This window comes from Tamandua tetradactyla, chromosome 6 (genome assembly GCF_023851605.1).
Source record: "Tamandua tetradactyla isolate mTamTet1 chromosome 6, mTamTet1.pri, whole genome shotgun sequence".
Lineage (NCBI taxonomy): Eukaryota > Metazoa > Chordata > Mammalia > Pilosa > Myrmecophagidae > Tamandua > Tamandua tetradactyla.
Genome location: NC_135332.1, coordinates 162,764,509 through 162,782,527, shown reverse-complemented (window position 1 = coordinate 162,782,527; position 18,019 = coordinate 162,764,509). Strand labels below are relative to the sequence as shown.

Genomic DNA, 18,019 nt, shown 5'->3' with positions numbered 1-18,019 from the left:
CTTATTAAAAGTTTTTTAATGGCTTTTAACAGCCATTCTGTTTCTGGTATTTTGCATTCCGTCAGCTAGCAAACTACAACAGCCACCCAAAGATATCAGGTCCTGCTCACTGGAATCTGTAGATGTTACCTTATAAGGAAAAAAGATCTTTGCAGATGTGATTAAGTTAACTGGACATGAGATAATTATCCTGGATTGCCTGGGTGAGCCCTGAATTGAATCATAGGTGTCCTGAATGGCAATGGGAGATTACACATCCAGAAGAGGAGAAGGTGATATGAATATAGAGGCAGAGATTAGAGTGATGTGACCACAAACAACAGATTGCAGGGAGTCACTATAAGCTGGAAGAGGCAAGAAATGACTTCTCACTGAGAACCTCCAGAGGGAGTGTGGTCCTGTGGACCCCTTGATTTTGGCACAGCGAATCTGATGTCAAACTTCTGCCCTCCAGAACCATGAGAAATAAATTTGTGTTGTTGCAAGCCACCAAGTTTGTGCTAATTTGTTAGGGCAGCCACGGGATGCTAATACACAGCTGTATGAGTTGATTATCTCTCACTCATTTTTACTAACCATCTGCTCAGCAAGGCTTATAGTCTCCCTTGTGTTTGTTCAAAAAAAGAACAAGGTACTTGTCTATCCTTAAGCCTGTGAGAAAGCTGAGTACTCATTTCATCTCCAGTTCTCTGTTCCTTTCTACCTGGAATGTTTTTCTCTGGTCATCACCGCAAAAACACAGCCTCCTCCCTGTTATATTCGGTTCTCTTTGTTGTTGCTATTTTCCTACCTGAGAGTTTCCAAGCAAGCCTCTTATATATCAGAGAAGAAAATCACTTACTGGCCTTGCGAGCATTAGTATGAGGATAAAGAAGACAACCTTGACCAATTTATCTGGCAGTACTAATAGGTTCTGTAAAATATTTGCTGAGTATTACTACACACTAGCACGTGGCAACAATAAGGAACCTGATAGGAAAGAACCTGCTCTTATGGGGGCTTGTGTTCTAGTGGGCCACACACCCACGGTAATGCTTTTATTTCTATACTGAAGCTTCAAGTTGCAGCAGAGTTCTAATTCCCCGGGATTGCTGACAGAGTATCGATCCATGTTGCCACTGGGGGAACTTGCTCTCTGAAGAGTCCCTGGCCTGCACATCTGCAGTGGGTATTGGGAAACATTTTCAGCTCTGAATACCACTGCTGGGGCCAAGCAATACAGAGCTTTGGTCATCGCTGAGAAAATGTAGAAGGAAAGGTCCCTCTAATATTTCCCTACATTCTGCCATGATATGCCTGTGCTCACCTTAATTCCAGACAAGTCAGCTCTGGAAATTGAGGAGAGTACTAAAGGGAAAATGCATTAGAAGGAGAAAGTAGAATATTCTAATGACCCTTGTTGTTTAACTGTATCCTTATCACTTGTCCAGATCCCAAGTGGTCTCAAAAGAAAGAAAAAAGCACTAACAGTACCATGACTTCCTCCCTCCAGTACCAATGGCTCAACTTCCAACTCTGAAAGCCATTGATTGTTCAGGTTGAAAACCTTAGTCATCTCTGCTGCCTCTTCACTTCATATTCTATCTGCAGGCATGATGAAGTCATTGGAAATGTATACAGAATTCTACCCCTTCTTACTATTTTATTTCCACCCTGGTCTACAGCACCTTTACTTCCTCTTCAGATCAGCATAACAGTAAGCTGACTCTTCTCCTGGCTCCTGTACTTGAGTTCCCACTCCTGATCCAGCCTCCTTGTGGTGACCAGAGTGCTTCTTCTAATACATGGCCTCTCACCCAAACCATCCCTTGCTCAAAACTTTCCAGTGTCTTTCCTTCACATTCAGAATGAAATCCAGAGTTGCCAATAAGGCCCTTTATGATCTGATCCCTGGCTTCTCTCAGACCTGCTTCCACTCACTCTCTGTCTTGCTTTTTCTGCCCTATGGGTCCAGCCTTCCTGCCACCCCTCTAATTATTTTGACACTTCTGTTCCCTCACCCTTTCTTCTGGCAGCTGTTCCAGTGGCAGCTTTTCAGAGAGGCCTTTCCTAGCCAATTTACGAGAGCCCTCATCTTTCCAATAAGGGTCCCTGCACCCACCCATCTTGTTTTTATTTTGCAGAGCACGTATTACCATCTGATGGCATACTGATATTTTGTCTCTCACTCTCAATGATAAGGTGAGTGAAGGCAGGAGACATTGCTTGTCTCTGTGGTCCCAAAACATAGCATAATATCAGGCATATAAGAGAACTCGAGAAATACTAGATAAAGGAAAGAAAGTGAAAGGGCAGGAGGGAGATCAACACAAGGAACTTTAAGTTCCTTCCAAACCTTGAACAGGCCTGAATCCGTGAAGGGCCCAGAGTCTGGGTCATCTAAATGCGGTTTATATCCAGTGTGGGGCATCATACCATTTAATTGATGCTCCATTTTTTGAAGTTGAATTCATTTTTCACTCTTCACTCTTTGTTGGCCACTGTCTGCAGAGCAAAGGGGCCAAGGGTTCTTTTTGTTGTTGTTTTTTGTTTTGTTTTGCATGGGCAGGCACCGGGAATCAAACCTGGGTCTCTGGCATGGCAGGTGAGAACTCTGCCACTGAGCCACCATGGCCTGCCCGGGGCCAAGGATTCTTGTGAGAAAAGGCAGAGAATAAGATGCCAAAGCAGCTCCCTTTTATTCTTCCCATGATAGTGGACTTCCTCTTGACCTACATGGTTTCTAGACACTTTCTCTGACATCTTTAGTTTAAGCCATAATCTTTGTCTAACTCTTACCTCTTCCTAAGTCCTAGGTCAAATGTTCCTTACTCCATGACGGCTTCCCAGCGCCCAGACCAGGTTAGATTGCCCAGTTGTGGGTTCGAAAATCTGCCCTTCCTTAATACTCATAACACATTTGTAAATAATTATTGCCTGCCTTCCTCATGAGTCTGAGCTGGGATCCTTTTCTGCTTTGCTCATCATTATGCCCAGTATAAGTAAGTCACAGGTACATAGCAAGTTCTTAATAAATGTTTGTTGCATTAACAATTGAATTTTTATTATAAGTAATTTCATATCCTTTAAGAAAATTGACAATTTTATTTATTTATTTTTTAAACATGACAACATACAAGCATGAACATTCTTACCATATGAGCATTCCATTCATGGTATATAATTGATAACTTACAATATCATCACATAGTTGTATATTCATCACCATGATCATTTCTTAGAATACCTGTATCCATTCAGAAAAAGAAACAAAAAGAAAAAAGAGTAAACTCATACATACCATGCCTTCCACCCCTCCCTCTCATGGGTTGCCAATATTTCCATCTACCCAATGTATTTTAGCCTGTTTCCCCTATTTTTTATTACCACTCCCTTTCATTGATCACTGACATTTCAATCTACTAAATTTAACATTTGTTCCCCTATTATTTATCTTTAATCCATATGTTTTACTTATCTGTCCATACCATAGATAAAAGGAGCATCAGACAAGGTTTTCATAATCACACAGTTACATTATGAAAGCTATATCATTATACAATCATCTTTAAGAAACATGGCTACTGGAACACAGCTCTACATTTCCAGGCACTTCTCTCCAGCCTCTCCAATATACCTTAACTAAAAAGATGATATCTATATAATGTATAAGAATAACCTCCAGGAAAACCTCTTGACTCTGAAATCTCTCAGCCATTGACAATTTATTTTGTCTCATCTCTCTCTTCCCCCTTTAGGTCAAGAAGGTTTTCTCAATCCCTTGATGCTAAGTCCCAGCTCATTCTAGGATACTCTTTCCCACGTTGCCGAGAATGTTTACACCCGTTGGGAGTCATGTCCCATGTAGAGAGCGAGAGGGCAGTGAATTTGCTTGTCATGTTGGCTGAGAGAGACAGGCCACATCTGAGCAACAAAAGAGGTTCTCTGGGGGGTGACTCTTAGGCCCAACCCTAACTAGGCTTAGCCTATCCTCTTTGGGGACACATTTCATGTGAACAAAGCCCAAGATTGAGGGCTTGGCCTATTGCTTTGGTTGTTCCTACTGCTTGTGAGAATATCAGGAATTCTGCACATGGGTGAGTTGAATTTTCCCCCTTTCCCACCATTCCCCCAAGGGGACTTTGCAAATACTTTTCTCTTCACTGTTCAGATCACTCTGAGATTTATTAGGGCATCACTCTGGACAAACCTACAAAATCTCAAATTAAAAAAAAAATTTTTTTTTTAATTAAGAGCATAAATTGCAAAAAAAAAAGGGTGTGATTTTTTTTGATTGCTTGTCTCTTTCCTGATACATCAAAAACAGCAGTGCCCTTTTTGGAAATATATTTTTGTGGTTAGCAGAAGATGGTGGGATAGGCTATTGGTAGGGTGTTTGCTCCTGGAAATGGCCAAGTTACTGTGAAAAACTTTGAGAACCATTATCCTGGATGACACTGCATAAACCATTCCAGGAAGATGGTGAATATGATATAGTTTTAAGATTCTCAGTGTGTAGCTATCATGATCTTTTCTAGAAGTTGCTTTATCAGGAAGTTCTTCTATCCATTTGACCTTAATCTTTCTTCCTGAAGTCTAAGCTTTTTATCTTCCTGCCTATAAAGGCGAAGCACAATTGAGGGTATAGTTCTAAGGATATCAGAAGGAAAAGGGAAATCTTTCCTGTTTCAAACATTCTTTATTCAATTCTTTGTCAATTTTCCTTTTTAAAAAATGGAAATGATGGGGCTGATGGTCATGATGATAATCTATGTTCTTAGGATTTGGATAAAATAATTTGAAACACCCAGTATTAATTGTGCGAAATGTTCATGGAAACTTCTATTTGTATCACAGTCAGAAATACTCAAACTTGATGCTGTTAACCTACCTTAGGAGGAGGTGATTTTTCTAGTTGGGCTTACCTTTCCACAATTTGACCATTCAGAGTCATTTATTGGAGAACTGAAGCTAGAGGTTTTCAGGTGGGTATTTAACAAAGAAAAGTTGAGCCAATTGCACTGGAATGAAACCCTTACTCTGACTTCTTAGCACTGTGCAGTAATGATGAACCAACCCAGCTTCTCAGAAACAAAGCCATCTTACCGTTATGTTCTAGTTTGCTAGCTGCTGGTATGCAACACACCAGAGACAGATTGGCTTTTAATAAAAGGGAATTTATTTCATTAGTTCTTCAGAAGAAAGGTAGCTAACTTTCAACTGACGTTCTCTCTTACGCAGGAAGGCACAGGGTGATCTCTGCTGGTCTTCTCTCCAGGCTTCTGGGTTCCAACAACTTTCCCCAGGGCGATTTCTTTCTACATCTTCAAAGCCCTGGGCTGAGTTGTGAGTGCTGAGATGAGGTATGCTGAACTGCTTGGGCTGTGCTACATTGTGCTCTCTCATTTAAGCACCACCCAATTAAATCAAACATCATTCATTGCAGCAGGCACGCCTTCTAGCTGACTGCAGATGTAATCAGCAACAGATGAGGTTCACATGGCATTGGCTCATGTCCGCAGCAATAGATCTAGGCACCTTCACCTGGCCAAGTTGATAACTGAATCTAGCTACCACTCCATTGTTTCAGCACCTCTGCCAATGGAATGTCACAGCTTGTGAAACTTCAGCCCAAACAACTTGGAACCAAAAGTGTGAGAATGATCTACATTGTAGTGTTGGGAAGGATTTAGTCATCTGCACATCAGGGAGATATTTATGCAATCTTGTAAATTTAGGGCATGAATAAAGAGCCAGTTACCCACATAATCCCATTCTGTGTTTTCTGAATGAAACTTCAGGACCAAAGTGAGCAGAACATTTGGAGGCAGGGCTTTCTCGTAGCCTGGAACTTGGGCTCACACTCTCTTCTCTTGCTTTCTACCTTTGTACCATTGTTCAGAAATTAGGAGAGGAAAAGGGAAAAGAAACCTAAAGTTATCTGTTTAACTTGTTAAAAATGTTTAAGTTCGGTCACAAGACCAATGGAAATTTGTATTAGCTTTCTAATACTACTGTAAAAAAATTCTGATTTTCTAATACTATTGTAAAAAAATAATAAGTTTTTTTTTGTTTTATTATTTCGTAATTCTGAGGTCAGAAGCCCAAAATGGGTCATATGGGGTTAAAATCAAAGTATTGGCAGAGCTACATTCCCTCTGGGCAGGATGCATCTCCTTGCCTTTTCCACCTTCTGGAGGTCACCCACATTCCTTGGCTCATGGCCATGATATTTTTATCAAGTGTGTCTCTCTCAGTCTCCTTTGACTCTCACTTATCAGGACCCGTTTGATTGGAATGAGCCCACCTGGATAATCCGGGATATACTTTTAACTTAATCACATTTGCAAAGTCTCTTTTGCCATGTAAGGTAACATAATTGCAATTTCTGGGGCTTAGGACATGGATGTTTTGGGAAATCATTATTCTAGAAGGAATAACTCTAGAGGGGGATTGGAACTACTTGGGTCTGCTTTTGTCCTTTCCTTCCTTTCTCATGGCCACCACAATCTTCCTGGTGTTGCACACCCGTGCTGTGAGTACCCAGGAGGCCCCTTTCCCCCTCTTTCTCCTTTTTTTGCAGCTGCAGGTTCTGCTGATGGTTTACCCTCACCACCTCTTCATGCACAGATCAGTGAACTCACTTCCTTGCCAGGCACTGGTCCAAAGCCAAGTCTATCTCAGAGCAGTTCTCATCAGTTGATTCATCAAGTATTTCTGACCCCAACCCCTACCTTCCAGGCACACGATGAGTTTACAATTCCTGGCAACTTTGTGGGTGGGAAGGGCCACTTGATTAGTTCTGGGCAATGATTTATGAGTGACTAGGCTGAGCGTTTCACTGATGGTATGAGACCTTCCAACACCTTCTGTTTGCCCTCTGGCACAACGATCAGCAATGCTCAAGATGCATGGACTTGAAACCTACATGTAGAATAAGTGGGATCTAAATTTTGTTGTTTTGAATTGCTGCTATGTTGTAGTCTCTCATTACTGTAACAAATAATTTATCCCGTCTGATGTAGTTGGCAATGAATAAAGGGAGGGAAAAGAGAAGGGCAAACAGCACAGAATGCTTTTACTTGGTTGACCCTTTCTCTAATTTCCTTCATATTCCACTTGCCTTATTCATAGACATATAGGCCTTCCAGTTCTTCTGATGAAAATGCAAAGCAATCCCCTGTTCTGATTTATTTATTTATTTATTTATTTATTTATTTTTATTTTGAGAGGGGTGGAAGGGATTGGGTAGTTTTGTTTATGTTTATTTTCTGATATGTATATGATGGCATACCTAATAACATATCAGTCACATGCAGTTTATTCTATTAAAATGGGAAAACATCAAGCAGGCATGTTGACTGAGGTGGGAGGAGAGGACAGGGTGGTCCTAGGGCATTTAGCAGCTATCGTTCTCTTAGGGTAAACCCTCTTGGAATGGAACATGCTTGTTTCAAGGCAAGCCTAGGGTTGGGGGTGGAGGGGATGTAGTTTGGGAATTCAGTAGAAGCCACAGTAGAAAGGGAAAGGGATAGAAAGGAGGCCAGTCCAGGCTGACCAGGGCCTACTCTGCAGACCCTCACGCCTTGAGATGGCTTGTTTCTGGATGCACTCACTCTACTCCCTCCCTCACCTTCAGTCTGCCCTAGACCAGTGGTTAGGATTAAGACACAGCTCCTGCCGGCTGGAGGTGGGACTCTGCTGAAGGCTGGGGATGGTAGGGGAGTTGGGCTCCTATCTAATAAAACTGGAACTTAAATGCATCTTTCACGGAAACTCGGCACTAGCTTGGAGTTTCTAAATAACCCCTAGTAGAGCATCCAGTCCTTCACCTGGTGGTCAGGGACGTGGGCTTCTGTGGGCTAGCCTGTGAACCCAGCCCCTATGAAGAGCATTGCTTCTATGGAAACATGTACTCTGTGACCCAAATATGCAGGTAAAAGTTTCACTGCTTTTGCTAACTCGATGCATGTGTCAGACAGCGATTGCTAGTATTTGATAAAAATCGGGGTCCTTTTTTGAATCGGTGGATTTTCTTCATCCAGATTGTCCATTCATGTCAGCAGCGATCAGGAAGACCCTCTATTCAGTGTTGGCTGTGTTTAGATGAAAACCTCTGTTATAACAGAATTAACTAAGACCAGGATGGAAATCCCTCTCTAGCTATTGTTCATCTGCTTTTCCTTTCATTTCTTAAAACCCCGCAGGGCGAGCCCTGCTGAGACTTACTGACAAAAAGCTCGAGCGGATGGGGATTGCCCAGGAGAACCTCCGGCAGCACATCTTACAGCAGGTGCTCCAGCTGAAGGTGCGGGAAGAAGTCAGAAACCTGCAGTTACTCACACAAGGTACCCTGCTGCTTCCTAGCGCATGGGGAGAAGGAGGGAGAGGGGAAAGGAAACCTCACCATTCTGACCCAGGGGAGCCAGGGAGAATTTATTGTCTCTTTGCAGAATTTCCTTCATAAAAAAATAAACGTGTAGATTTAAAGATTACTTTCCTCCCAAAATTCCTTTTTCCCGAGCTAACTCGAAAGAAGTTAGCAAAAGTAAGTTAATGACTGAGAAAGCGGAATCATGTGAACTAACTTCAGGGCCGTCACGTAAGGCTATTCAGGTTGTACACTGCACAACCCCAGTGGATACCGGCCACAAAGGCTATGCCCCCTAGAGTTGTACAGCGGGCATTCTACACCACTGTGCAGCCAGGCCTTATCTGTCTTAGTCCGACCGGCAACTGGGGTCTTGGAATTTGAATGATTTTGTAGTTGACATGACCAGTTATATGAGTGTGGTTTTTGTTGTGATTTGTGTTGCTGGCTAATGGAAGGGAAATGTTAGAAGTGCATCCCCTTGCATGCACACGCACACACACATGCACAGACTTTATGCATAATGAGAACTGTTTTTAGGCCCCTTGAAAATTGTATAATTTTTTTTTGAAAAATAGGCTTTAGAAAATGTAAGACTGGCATATCAAGACCATGTAACTCTTAAGAGGAATATTTAATATCATTAATTTGATGAAAGCACTTAAGATCTTATACCTGCTGAAGTGACAGAATAAAGCTGGGGTTTGAAGAAAATCTTGTTACTCTGTACATAGCTTGCGTGTCTTTATAAGATTTGGTTGGTATGACCCACTATTGACTATACCTCTTGCTCATTGTACATCATTTTAGATGAAGGGATGATAAAATCTGTTTTTGAGAGTGTTGGATTTTTTTTTCAACCTGCAGAATACTGTAATTACAAGCAATACTGATGTTGGAGAAATCTGGGTCAGCCACGTTTCATGTTATTGCATTTAAGATTAACCCAATAATAGTCCATTTGCCTAAAGGCAGCAATATACTGCCTGAGAGATAACTGCTTTGGAAGGATAAATATAGACTTAGTGATAGGAGACGAGTTTTGTTTATTTGATATGCGTTATTTGCTTTAAGTCTCCAGAGACTTTCAATGGTGAATTTATAGCTACTAGTGTACCAAGTGGTTTAAATCTGAATTTGACATACTGATATACTTCTAAGAAGTAAACAAAGATAAAGAGACTTATTACAAGAACAGCCATCGATGATACTATTTATAATAATGAAAAACTAGAAACAACCTAGAAGTCCAGCAGTCTAGAAAAAAAATCAAATAATTCTGCTTAATTCTATAAGTTACAATGCAATGCAGACATTGCAATTATATTTTCAAAGAATATGTGACAATATGAGAAAACGCTCAAGAGGTAATAGGAAATGGGTAAAAAAATGGATAAAATTTTATTTATGAACCCAATTTAGTAAAAATCATATATTTATATGTGCACAGAGGAAAGGTTGCAAGTGAATATGACAACCTTTTAATAATGGTTCTCTCTGGATGATTTTAATTGTTTTCTTTGTATTTCTATATTTTCCAAAATTTCTTCTATAAATCCATATTATGCTTATAATTTAAAAATACATACATGCATTTCTTAAGTTTCAACCACAACCATAATTCTGCCCAAGTTCTACTTAGTGCCTGGGGTTTCCTCAGTGCTTTTGTTTTCCTCCAGTGATGATACATAAAATGAGAACTAAGCTCATTGTCTGTGTCTTAGATTCTTTTTTTCTTCTGCTACTGTCAGCCTGAAGTGTGTTTGCTTTGCAAAATCATTTTCCACAGCTTTCGTTGCCCTAGATGCATAATATATAAGATTTTTCCTGAGATAGTACTCAAGTCTATTAAGCTAAATATATGTTTGTGTTCTGAGAAGGTAATGCGAAGTTCAGCCTTTTCAATTCAGTTGTCATCACTTTCTTCAGCTTTGAAAAGCTATGTATTCTGAATTCTTCCATTGCATTCCCTTCAGAAGTGATTACTATTCTGTAACTCTTGGATATTTTGTCTGCACGCTTGGTACCTTTTTTATTGTTCGTCCTTTCCATGTTAATGTTACCATGTCAGGCATCCTTTAGAAAACCCATAGCTTGATTGAAGTGATGGTTTCTTTAAAAAGAAAATTAAATGAAACAAAAAATTGACAAGTGGCTTATATATCGGATAATACAAAATCAAAAGATGGCTGAGATAGCCTTAAAATATTTTGGGTCTAGGAACTGGAGTTCCATTCCCCCTTAGTGACCTGACAAGTTTAGCACACCTCTTACGAGAATTCACCGCAGGGGTGATATGTGATTCAATATATTGAATATTTGATTCTTCATCTCTGCAAGTCTTAATCAGCAGAATGAATATGCTGAATAAGTTCAAACAAAGGTTTCAGAATATAGCTTAGTTTTTGGAAATTCCTGGACCTCCCTCTTGAAGAAAGTGAACCACACATCCAGTCTGCAGAGCTGTAGGAGTTCTCCAAGGTCCGCAGGGGGCTCTGGCTCTGGGGCACTGCAATTAGTTTTTGTTTGTGGGTTTTTGACAAACATGTGTTGACTAACATACTAAATGAGGGTTATTGCCTTCCCACTAGTCATTTTTTGAGGAAAAATGATTAAATTTCTTATGAGTTTCTTTTTTGCCGTAGAAGACAGGTTCAAAGCCTAAACTTTAATTGTTCAAATAGCACAAGATTGGGAAGAACCCAAGTTCCCATCTTTAGAGGGCTGGCTAAGTAGATCATGGTACACGTGCTGTGCAATGTAAAATAAGATGGGATGCTAAGTGAAACAAGGTGCAGAATGATGTTTGGAGTGCCGCTTTCTGTGTATCACAAAGGAAGAAATAATGTAGCCGTGTGTTTTATTTAAGCAAATGCTGAGTGATACACAAAAAGTTAGTACAAACTCCCCCCTGTGGGAGAGGGAAGAAAGTGAATGGAGACAGGATGTATGGCTTTTATGTCTCTTTGTATTTTGAAGTATGAGTGTATTAACTATTTAAAAGAGTGGAATGATAAAAGAGAAACAAGGGAGAAGAGTGAATTTTAGCATTAGTGCTGAGTTTAACTCATGTCCCTAACACTTATTGCTGTGCTACCTCAAGAAAATTATTTAACCTCTCTGTTCTCCAAATTCTTAATCTTGGAAATGGGGATCAATAATTCTACCCAAATCATAGTGTTCTTTCAAGGATTAAGAGACAAGTAAATCACTCGATGTAGTATGACAATAAGTGCAGAATATATCAGTGATGGAAGCCGCACAAGCAAATCAAATTCATTAATTTATAACCAAACTTTACTTTTTATAACATTATTGAGAATATAATCCACATACCATGCAACTCCTCCATGTAATGTGGACAATTTGATGGTTTTTAGTATATTTACAGAGTTGTATTATCACGCCCACAATCAATTTTAGAATACTTTCATTCACCCAAAAAGAAACTCTGTACCCATTAGCAGTCATACCCTATTTCCTTCATACCCAATTTCCTTCCAACCCCCACCCCCCAACCTCTGGCACCACTAATCTATTTTCTATTTGTCTATTCTGGACATTGCCTATAAATGGAGTCAAATAATATACGGTCTTTTGTGATTATCTACTTTTACTTAGGATAACATAGGACATATCAGTATTCCATTTTTATTGCCAAATAATATCCATTGTCTAGATATGCCACATTTTATTTATCCATTCGTCTCTTATTGGCCATTTGGATTGTCTGTATTTTTGAACTATTTTAAATAATGCTGATTTTGTATATGGATGTTGTTTTTTTGTTTCTCTTGGGTCTATACCTAGAAGTGGAATTGCTGAGTCACATGGTAACTATATGGCTAACCTTTTGAGAAATTGCCAGTGTAGCTCTACCATTTTACATTTCCGCCAGCAGAATATGAGGCTTCCAATTTTTCCATACCTTGCCAACACTTGTTATTGTCCATCTTTTTTATTGTGGCCATCCTACTGGGTGTGAAGTGGTATCTCATGGATTCAGTTTGCATTTCCCTAATGCATGATGATATCGATCACCTTTTCATGTGCTTACTGGCCATTTATATATCTTCTTTGGAAAAATATCTATTCAGAGCCTTTGGCCCATTTTGAATTGGGTTGTCTTTTCCACATCTTATTTTTGACCCTCAGTGTCTTCATCATGCTTAATTACCCATCTTATTTACAAATTCTGGCTTCCAGTTCATCCTCAAATGAGGAAGTCTTGCCCCACTAAAGATGTTCAAAAGAATCCACCAAAAACTTGGAAAACAGTTCCAAAATGAAATGAATGAATCTACTATAAAGATTTCTTCTGAAGGAGACAAATCACTTTTAGATATAGAAACGAAACACACCCACACTCATGCCCATCAAATCAGTTTCATACTTTAGTAATCAAGTCTCCAATTAGATACTGTACAGCCATCTGAACGCTCATTCTGCCGTGTATCTAGAGGAAATAAAATAATTATAAGACCTATTTTTTTCACCTTTCAAGTGCTCTTTAAAATTTGTTTTCAGCCTTGTTTCTACACTCTTGTTTTAACACAGTTGGCCAGGTGTCCCGTGACAGAAACAGGGCCAAGCTGGTCACACGTGTACCAGGAGAGCACCAGCTCGCTGTGACTGGTTGTACGAACCCAGGGAAAATGCAGTCTTTGTCCTCTTTTTCTTGTTCTCCTCACTTTGGGATGATTACCAAAAGACAAACTTTTCTTACGAAGTTTTAAAAATGTGTAAAGTGGATGCGTAGTAAATATATAAATGTATAGGCCTGTCAGTGAATTGCAAGGAAAATTCCTAAAAACAGTTCATCATTTAAAGCCAAAACTACAGTTCAACTGAACTTCCAGCCTCTGATTTCTGTGCCTTTATTCCCAATGGCCCTGTAATGACATGACATTTACAAGTAGCATAATCAATGTTTGGTCCTGTTTTAATGTCATTCCCTGTGGTGCTTTTGAGAAGGTTCCCTTCTGTGGTCCTCTCTCTCCCGTCCATGAAGCAGCCAGGATGTCTGTCTGACAGCCTTCTCACTGGTACCGTTTTGCCAGAAACTCAGCTGACTCAGGGTACCTCCAGGTGTCTCTTGGGAAATGTTGTACAGGGCTGAAAGCATCATTATTCTATTTCCTTTTGCTTGAATCTTTACTCACATGAGACAAGAAACTAAAGGTGCCTTAAGTAACACACGACAGAATGCAAGCTAACTTTGGATCTTTCAAGTTAATTCCTGGGCGTAAGATAATGATAAGCATCCATAGCTTTTTAATAATGGAAAATATTTCTGGTGAGAAAAACACTGAGAGCTGACTGTTCTTCATATAGTTAATGAGTGTTAAATGTTTACTATACACAATACCCTGTGCTAACTGTCGTATCAGTTCCTAACATTTACCCAACCATAGTGAGTTCCTTTGTGACTCCATCTTACATATGAGGGAACTGAGGCACAGAGAGTTTAACTAACATGCCCAGCATCAGACAATTGGCAAAAAACCTAGACAGACCTCTCTGACTCCATAACAAGCACTTTTAACCATTACACTTCATTGCCTCTGATCTGTCAGTGGGATAATAATTCTCATCTCATGATGGTGTTGTGATGATTAAGCAAGATGATTTGTCGAAACTATCACATAGTTTATTGCATCTTTTATGATGGGTTGGAAAACTTTTTTCTGTTAAGAGGCAGATAGTGTTTTAGTCTTTGCTAACCGTACTGTCTCCTTTGCAGCTTCCCATAGCGGGAATGCAGGCATAGACAATACTTCAAGAAATGTGTGTAGTTGTGTTCCAATAAAGCTTTATTTACAAAAACAGATGGTGAGTCATCATTTGCAGGCCCTAGTTTTACAAATCAATAAATGCAAACTTTTGTCCACATCATCATCATTATTTTTATTCTTAGTATCTTCCCTTTCCCTTTATTTTTGGGTTGTCAGGGCTACCCTTAACCCCAGGGATGCTATCATATAGAATCATTCTTTGGGTGTCCCTTTCAGTGGCTTCCTTGGCTACAAGTACAAGTCCAGTGTCAAAACATGCCAGGAGCTCTGAGGGTTGGGTAAATACAGTAGAAAGCAGTGGCCTGACCAGGTAATAAAGCAAATGAAAATGGTAAATGCCGCCATCTTCAAATGCCTTTATAATCAGTGTCTACAAAATGAAAGAAAAAGAAAAAAAGCATATGTACTGTTTAAAAGAACTAGTAATAGCTCATGAACATTAGGGTTTCCCAAAGGAGTTTATCCACAGTGTCAGGGTATGTGTCAGAAATTAGTTAAGAATTCCATGACCAGACGGACTTTTCCAAAGCTTCATTATTTGGAATGACACAAATTAGAAACACTTTTTTCTAAGACTTTTCAGAGCCATGTGTGTAGAGTAGATATTTTAGTCCAGTCACCTCAGCTCTGTGCTGAGGCCCTCTGAACTGTAATAGGCCATCTTTGTCTACTATCCTTTTTAAGAAAGGAAGTCTTTCTTAGAATACTGCAGTAGACTGAAGAGTTTTACATATCAGCTAGTCTAATCTCATTTTACAGATTTCGCCAAGATCTAAAGAGAATCAAAGGCGGCCATGGTTACACAGCCAGATAGTGGCATAACTATAACTAGATCCCAGATCTCATAATTTCTAAGACAATGCTCTTTTTCTCTATATTTTTATTAAGGTATAATTTACTTACATAAAATTCACCATTTTAAGTGTACAGGTCTGACAAGCACATGCAGTTATATAACCAACACTGTAATCAAGATATAAAACAAGTCCATTCCTCCAGAAAATAACCGCTCCTCCAGTGCCGCTTTCTTGTGAACCCCTCCCATCATCTCCAGCCTCTAGCAACCGCTGATGTGTTTTCTGTCTCTGTAATTTTGCATTCTCCAGAATGTCATATAAATGGAATCAGATAGTTTGGCTTCCTTTGCTTACCTGAATATATTGACACTCACCTGTGTTATTCTGTGTATAACAAATTCATTCCTTTTCATTGCTTATAATTCCAATGGATAGATACATCGGCATTTTTTTTATCCATTCCCCAGTCTAGAGACACCTGGATTGTTTCCAGTTTAACAACCATTCTTGACCAAATCACATCAACCAGGGAGATGATCTCATTACAGTTTCAAATATACAGTATTGAATAGGGATTATTCTACCTTTAAGAAATGGGATTTATATCAAAACATGGCTTTTCTTAGGGGGCATACTTCTTTTCAAACCAGCACAACATCTTACATTTCTCCAAAGTTTATGTGAACCCCTGAATATTCCACTGATATCTTAAATTTGAAATAGTTAAAATTGAGCCCATTCATTGTCTTTCCCACTATCTCTGCAGTCTTGTCTTCCCATCGTGTTTCTTCTCAGGTTTACTCACTATCACTTCAGGTAGAAGGCTCAGAGTCACCTGCGATTACTTCTTTCCTCTCAGCACCCTTCATGGAATCGGTTACTGCGTCCTTTGAATTCTGTCTGTTCCAGCCTTGCCCCTCCCCATCATACCTTTGCCACTGTGTTAATTCATCCGGACCAGAAGAGCCTAATATTTACTGTTTGATCTTTAGTCTCTGCCCTGCCTCATTCATTCTCTTCAAAATTTCCTACTTCTATTCCAGAGTTAATTTAAATATATTTCTGAAAGCATGTTTCCCTCTTTAAAATATTTGATGACTCCCAGTTGCCTACCGAACAAAATACAAACCCCTTAGTCTCTCTTAAGAAGGACATTTTAAATATTTCGTAGAATTAACTTTGGTTAAGTTACTTGTCAGTGACTAAGATTCCTCAGTTGTAAAAATGAGAATAGTATCTGTTTCGCAGAGTTGTTATGAATACTTTGTAATAAAACTTATTAAAAGATGGCACCTTAGTAAGTTATCACCTACTCTGAGAAGCCTTTCATCATATCCTCAGGCAGAACCCATCATTTCCTCTTCAGCATTGCTAAATACTTTGTACTAATGTCATCTTTATCACATGGCATCCATTTGTTTTTCCACCCACTGAGCACCAGGCTCTGTGGTTAGGTACTGGGGATAGAAAGGAGCACCTACTAACAAGGGTAGGGTAGTGGTCACCATTTTAGAGATACACAGAATTAAAGAGAGACTGTGATGGCACAGAACTGGAAGTTAGCCTCACCTGAGGAATAGGTAGGGTTAAGGAAGACTTTGTGAACTTCAATGACTAGGTCTTACAGGGTAAAGGTTTTGAGAGATGGAGCTATCTCCAGGGTGCATCAATATTTGGGTAGTGAGAAAAGAGGGTAGGCTGCCATCAGCCTGAGAAGAAGGGATAGAAAGAGAAGGGGAGAACCAAGAGTGTCATTATCATGTACATGAAAATCGGTGAATGCCAAGGAGGAAAAGCTCATGGGGAGCATGCAGGCAGCAGGTGCCCCTGCAAAGGCATGGCAGCTTGGTGATGGTCTGTCCCACGTAGGGCATGGCCAGCCTGTTTCATCTTCTGATTTTATTGTGTGCTCCTGCCTCCTAGCACAGTGCTGGTCAGAGAGTGATGCCACCCAGTGTTTTTGTTGATTTAAATTTACTTGTTGTCCTTTTCTCTCACCAACCATATTTCATTTTCAACTTAATCTTCTCAAAGTAGCTGAATAAAGTATCAATTTTTTACGGTTTAGTAATAAGAGAATAAGAGTACCTACAGAGCCATCTTGGATCTTTTTATATTGGCTTGAGAAGAAAAGACATTGGCAAAGGCTATAAATATACGCACTACCCACTCCTTTGAGTTGTTTTGCTTAATATTTCCTTTTTTGGGGGGGGGTGGTGGTGCATGGTCTGGGAATTGAACCCGGGTCTCCTGCGTGAAAGGCAGCCTAATATTTTCTGTTTTAAAATATTCTCCTGCGTGACACTGTCAAGAGACTATAAAGTGAACCTTGTTTCTTAGGACCCTATTAACTGCTCAGTGGTTCATGGTAGATAGAGATGTTGGATCAGTAATTTTATAGGATTTTGTACAGATCGTGATTATTGGAGTCTCTCTTTATTCCCTTCATTCAATGCTACTTGATCGTGATTTGCCAACCACATGTCTCTTCCCAGTTGTCTCCAAAATAGCATTTCTTCGAACTGCTACTTCCCAAGCTTTCTCCCAACACATATCAAAGTTTCCGTATGCCATTACACATATTTTGTGGGCAGGAATGCTTCTAATTTTATCTGGATTTTGAGCTTTTTGAGAAATTTTTTTTGTAAGTTTTATATTTAGAGGCTTAGATACAGGCCTCTTTTGGGGATTATGAAGCTTACACATCAGTTTATCAGTAGGGGTTTAGCCTATGACATGCACACATCTAGTTAGCATCCAGTTCTATTTCCTTTTTATTCTGTAAGTCCATTAGGCCAATTCATTCAAGAATGTGTTTTGTTTGAAGTGAGATTTGAAACTGGCTATTCTTTATAGAAAAATGTCCACCTGTTGTGAGTCCCTCTCGTGCTCCCTCTGACTAGCACATGTGGAAGACATTTCCATACGTTATTTTCCTAATTTGGACTTATTCTGCCAGGAATCATTATTACCATTTCTATTCAGCTTTAAATATTTTATGGTACATTCTTTAACTAATGATGATTAACTTTTAGGTAACCCCAAAGACTCCAAATGTTCCTGATCTGCCCCTGCAG

General features: G+C 39.6%; 1 protein-coding gene across 4 annotated transcripts in view; it reads left to right on the top strand.

Moving 5' to 3' along the window:
* SAMD12 (sterile alpha motif domain containing 12) overlaps window positions 1-18,019 on the top strand; it is a 433,476-nt gene that overhangs the window by 238,631 nt on the left and 176,826 nt on the right. For all 4 annotated transcript variants that reach the window (XM_077167535.1, XM_077167536.1, XM_077167533.1 and 1 more), the window contains one exon: window positions 8,187-8,327. In XM_077167535.1, coding sequence (XP_077023650.1) covers window positions 8,187-8,327 — 141 coding nt within the window. The remainder of the gene's footprint in view (window positions 1-8,186; window positions 8,328-18,019) is intronic.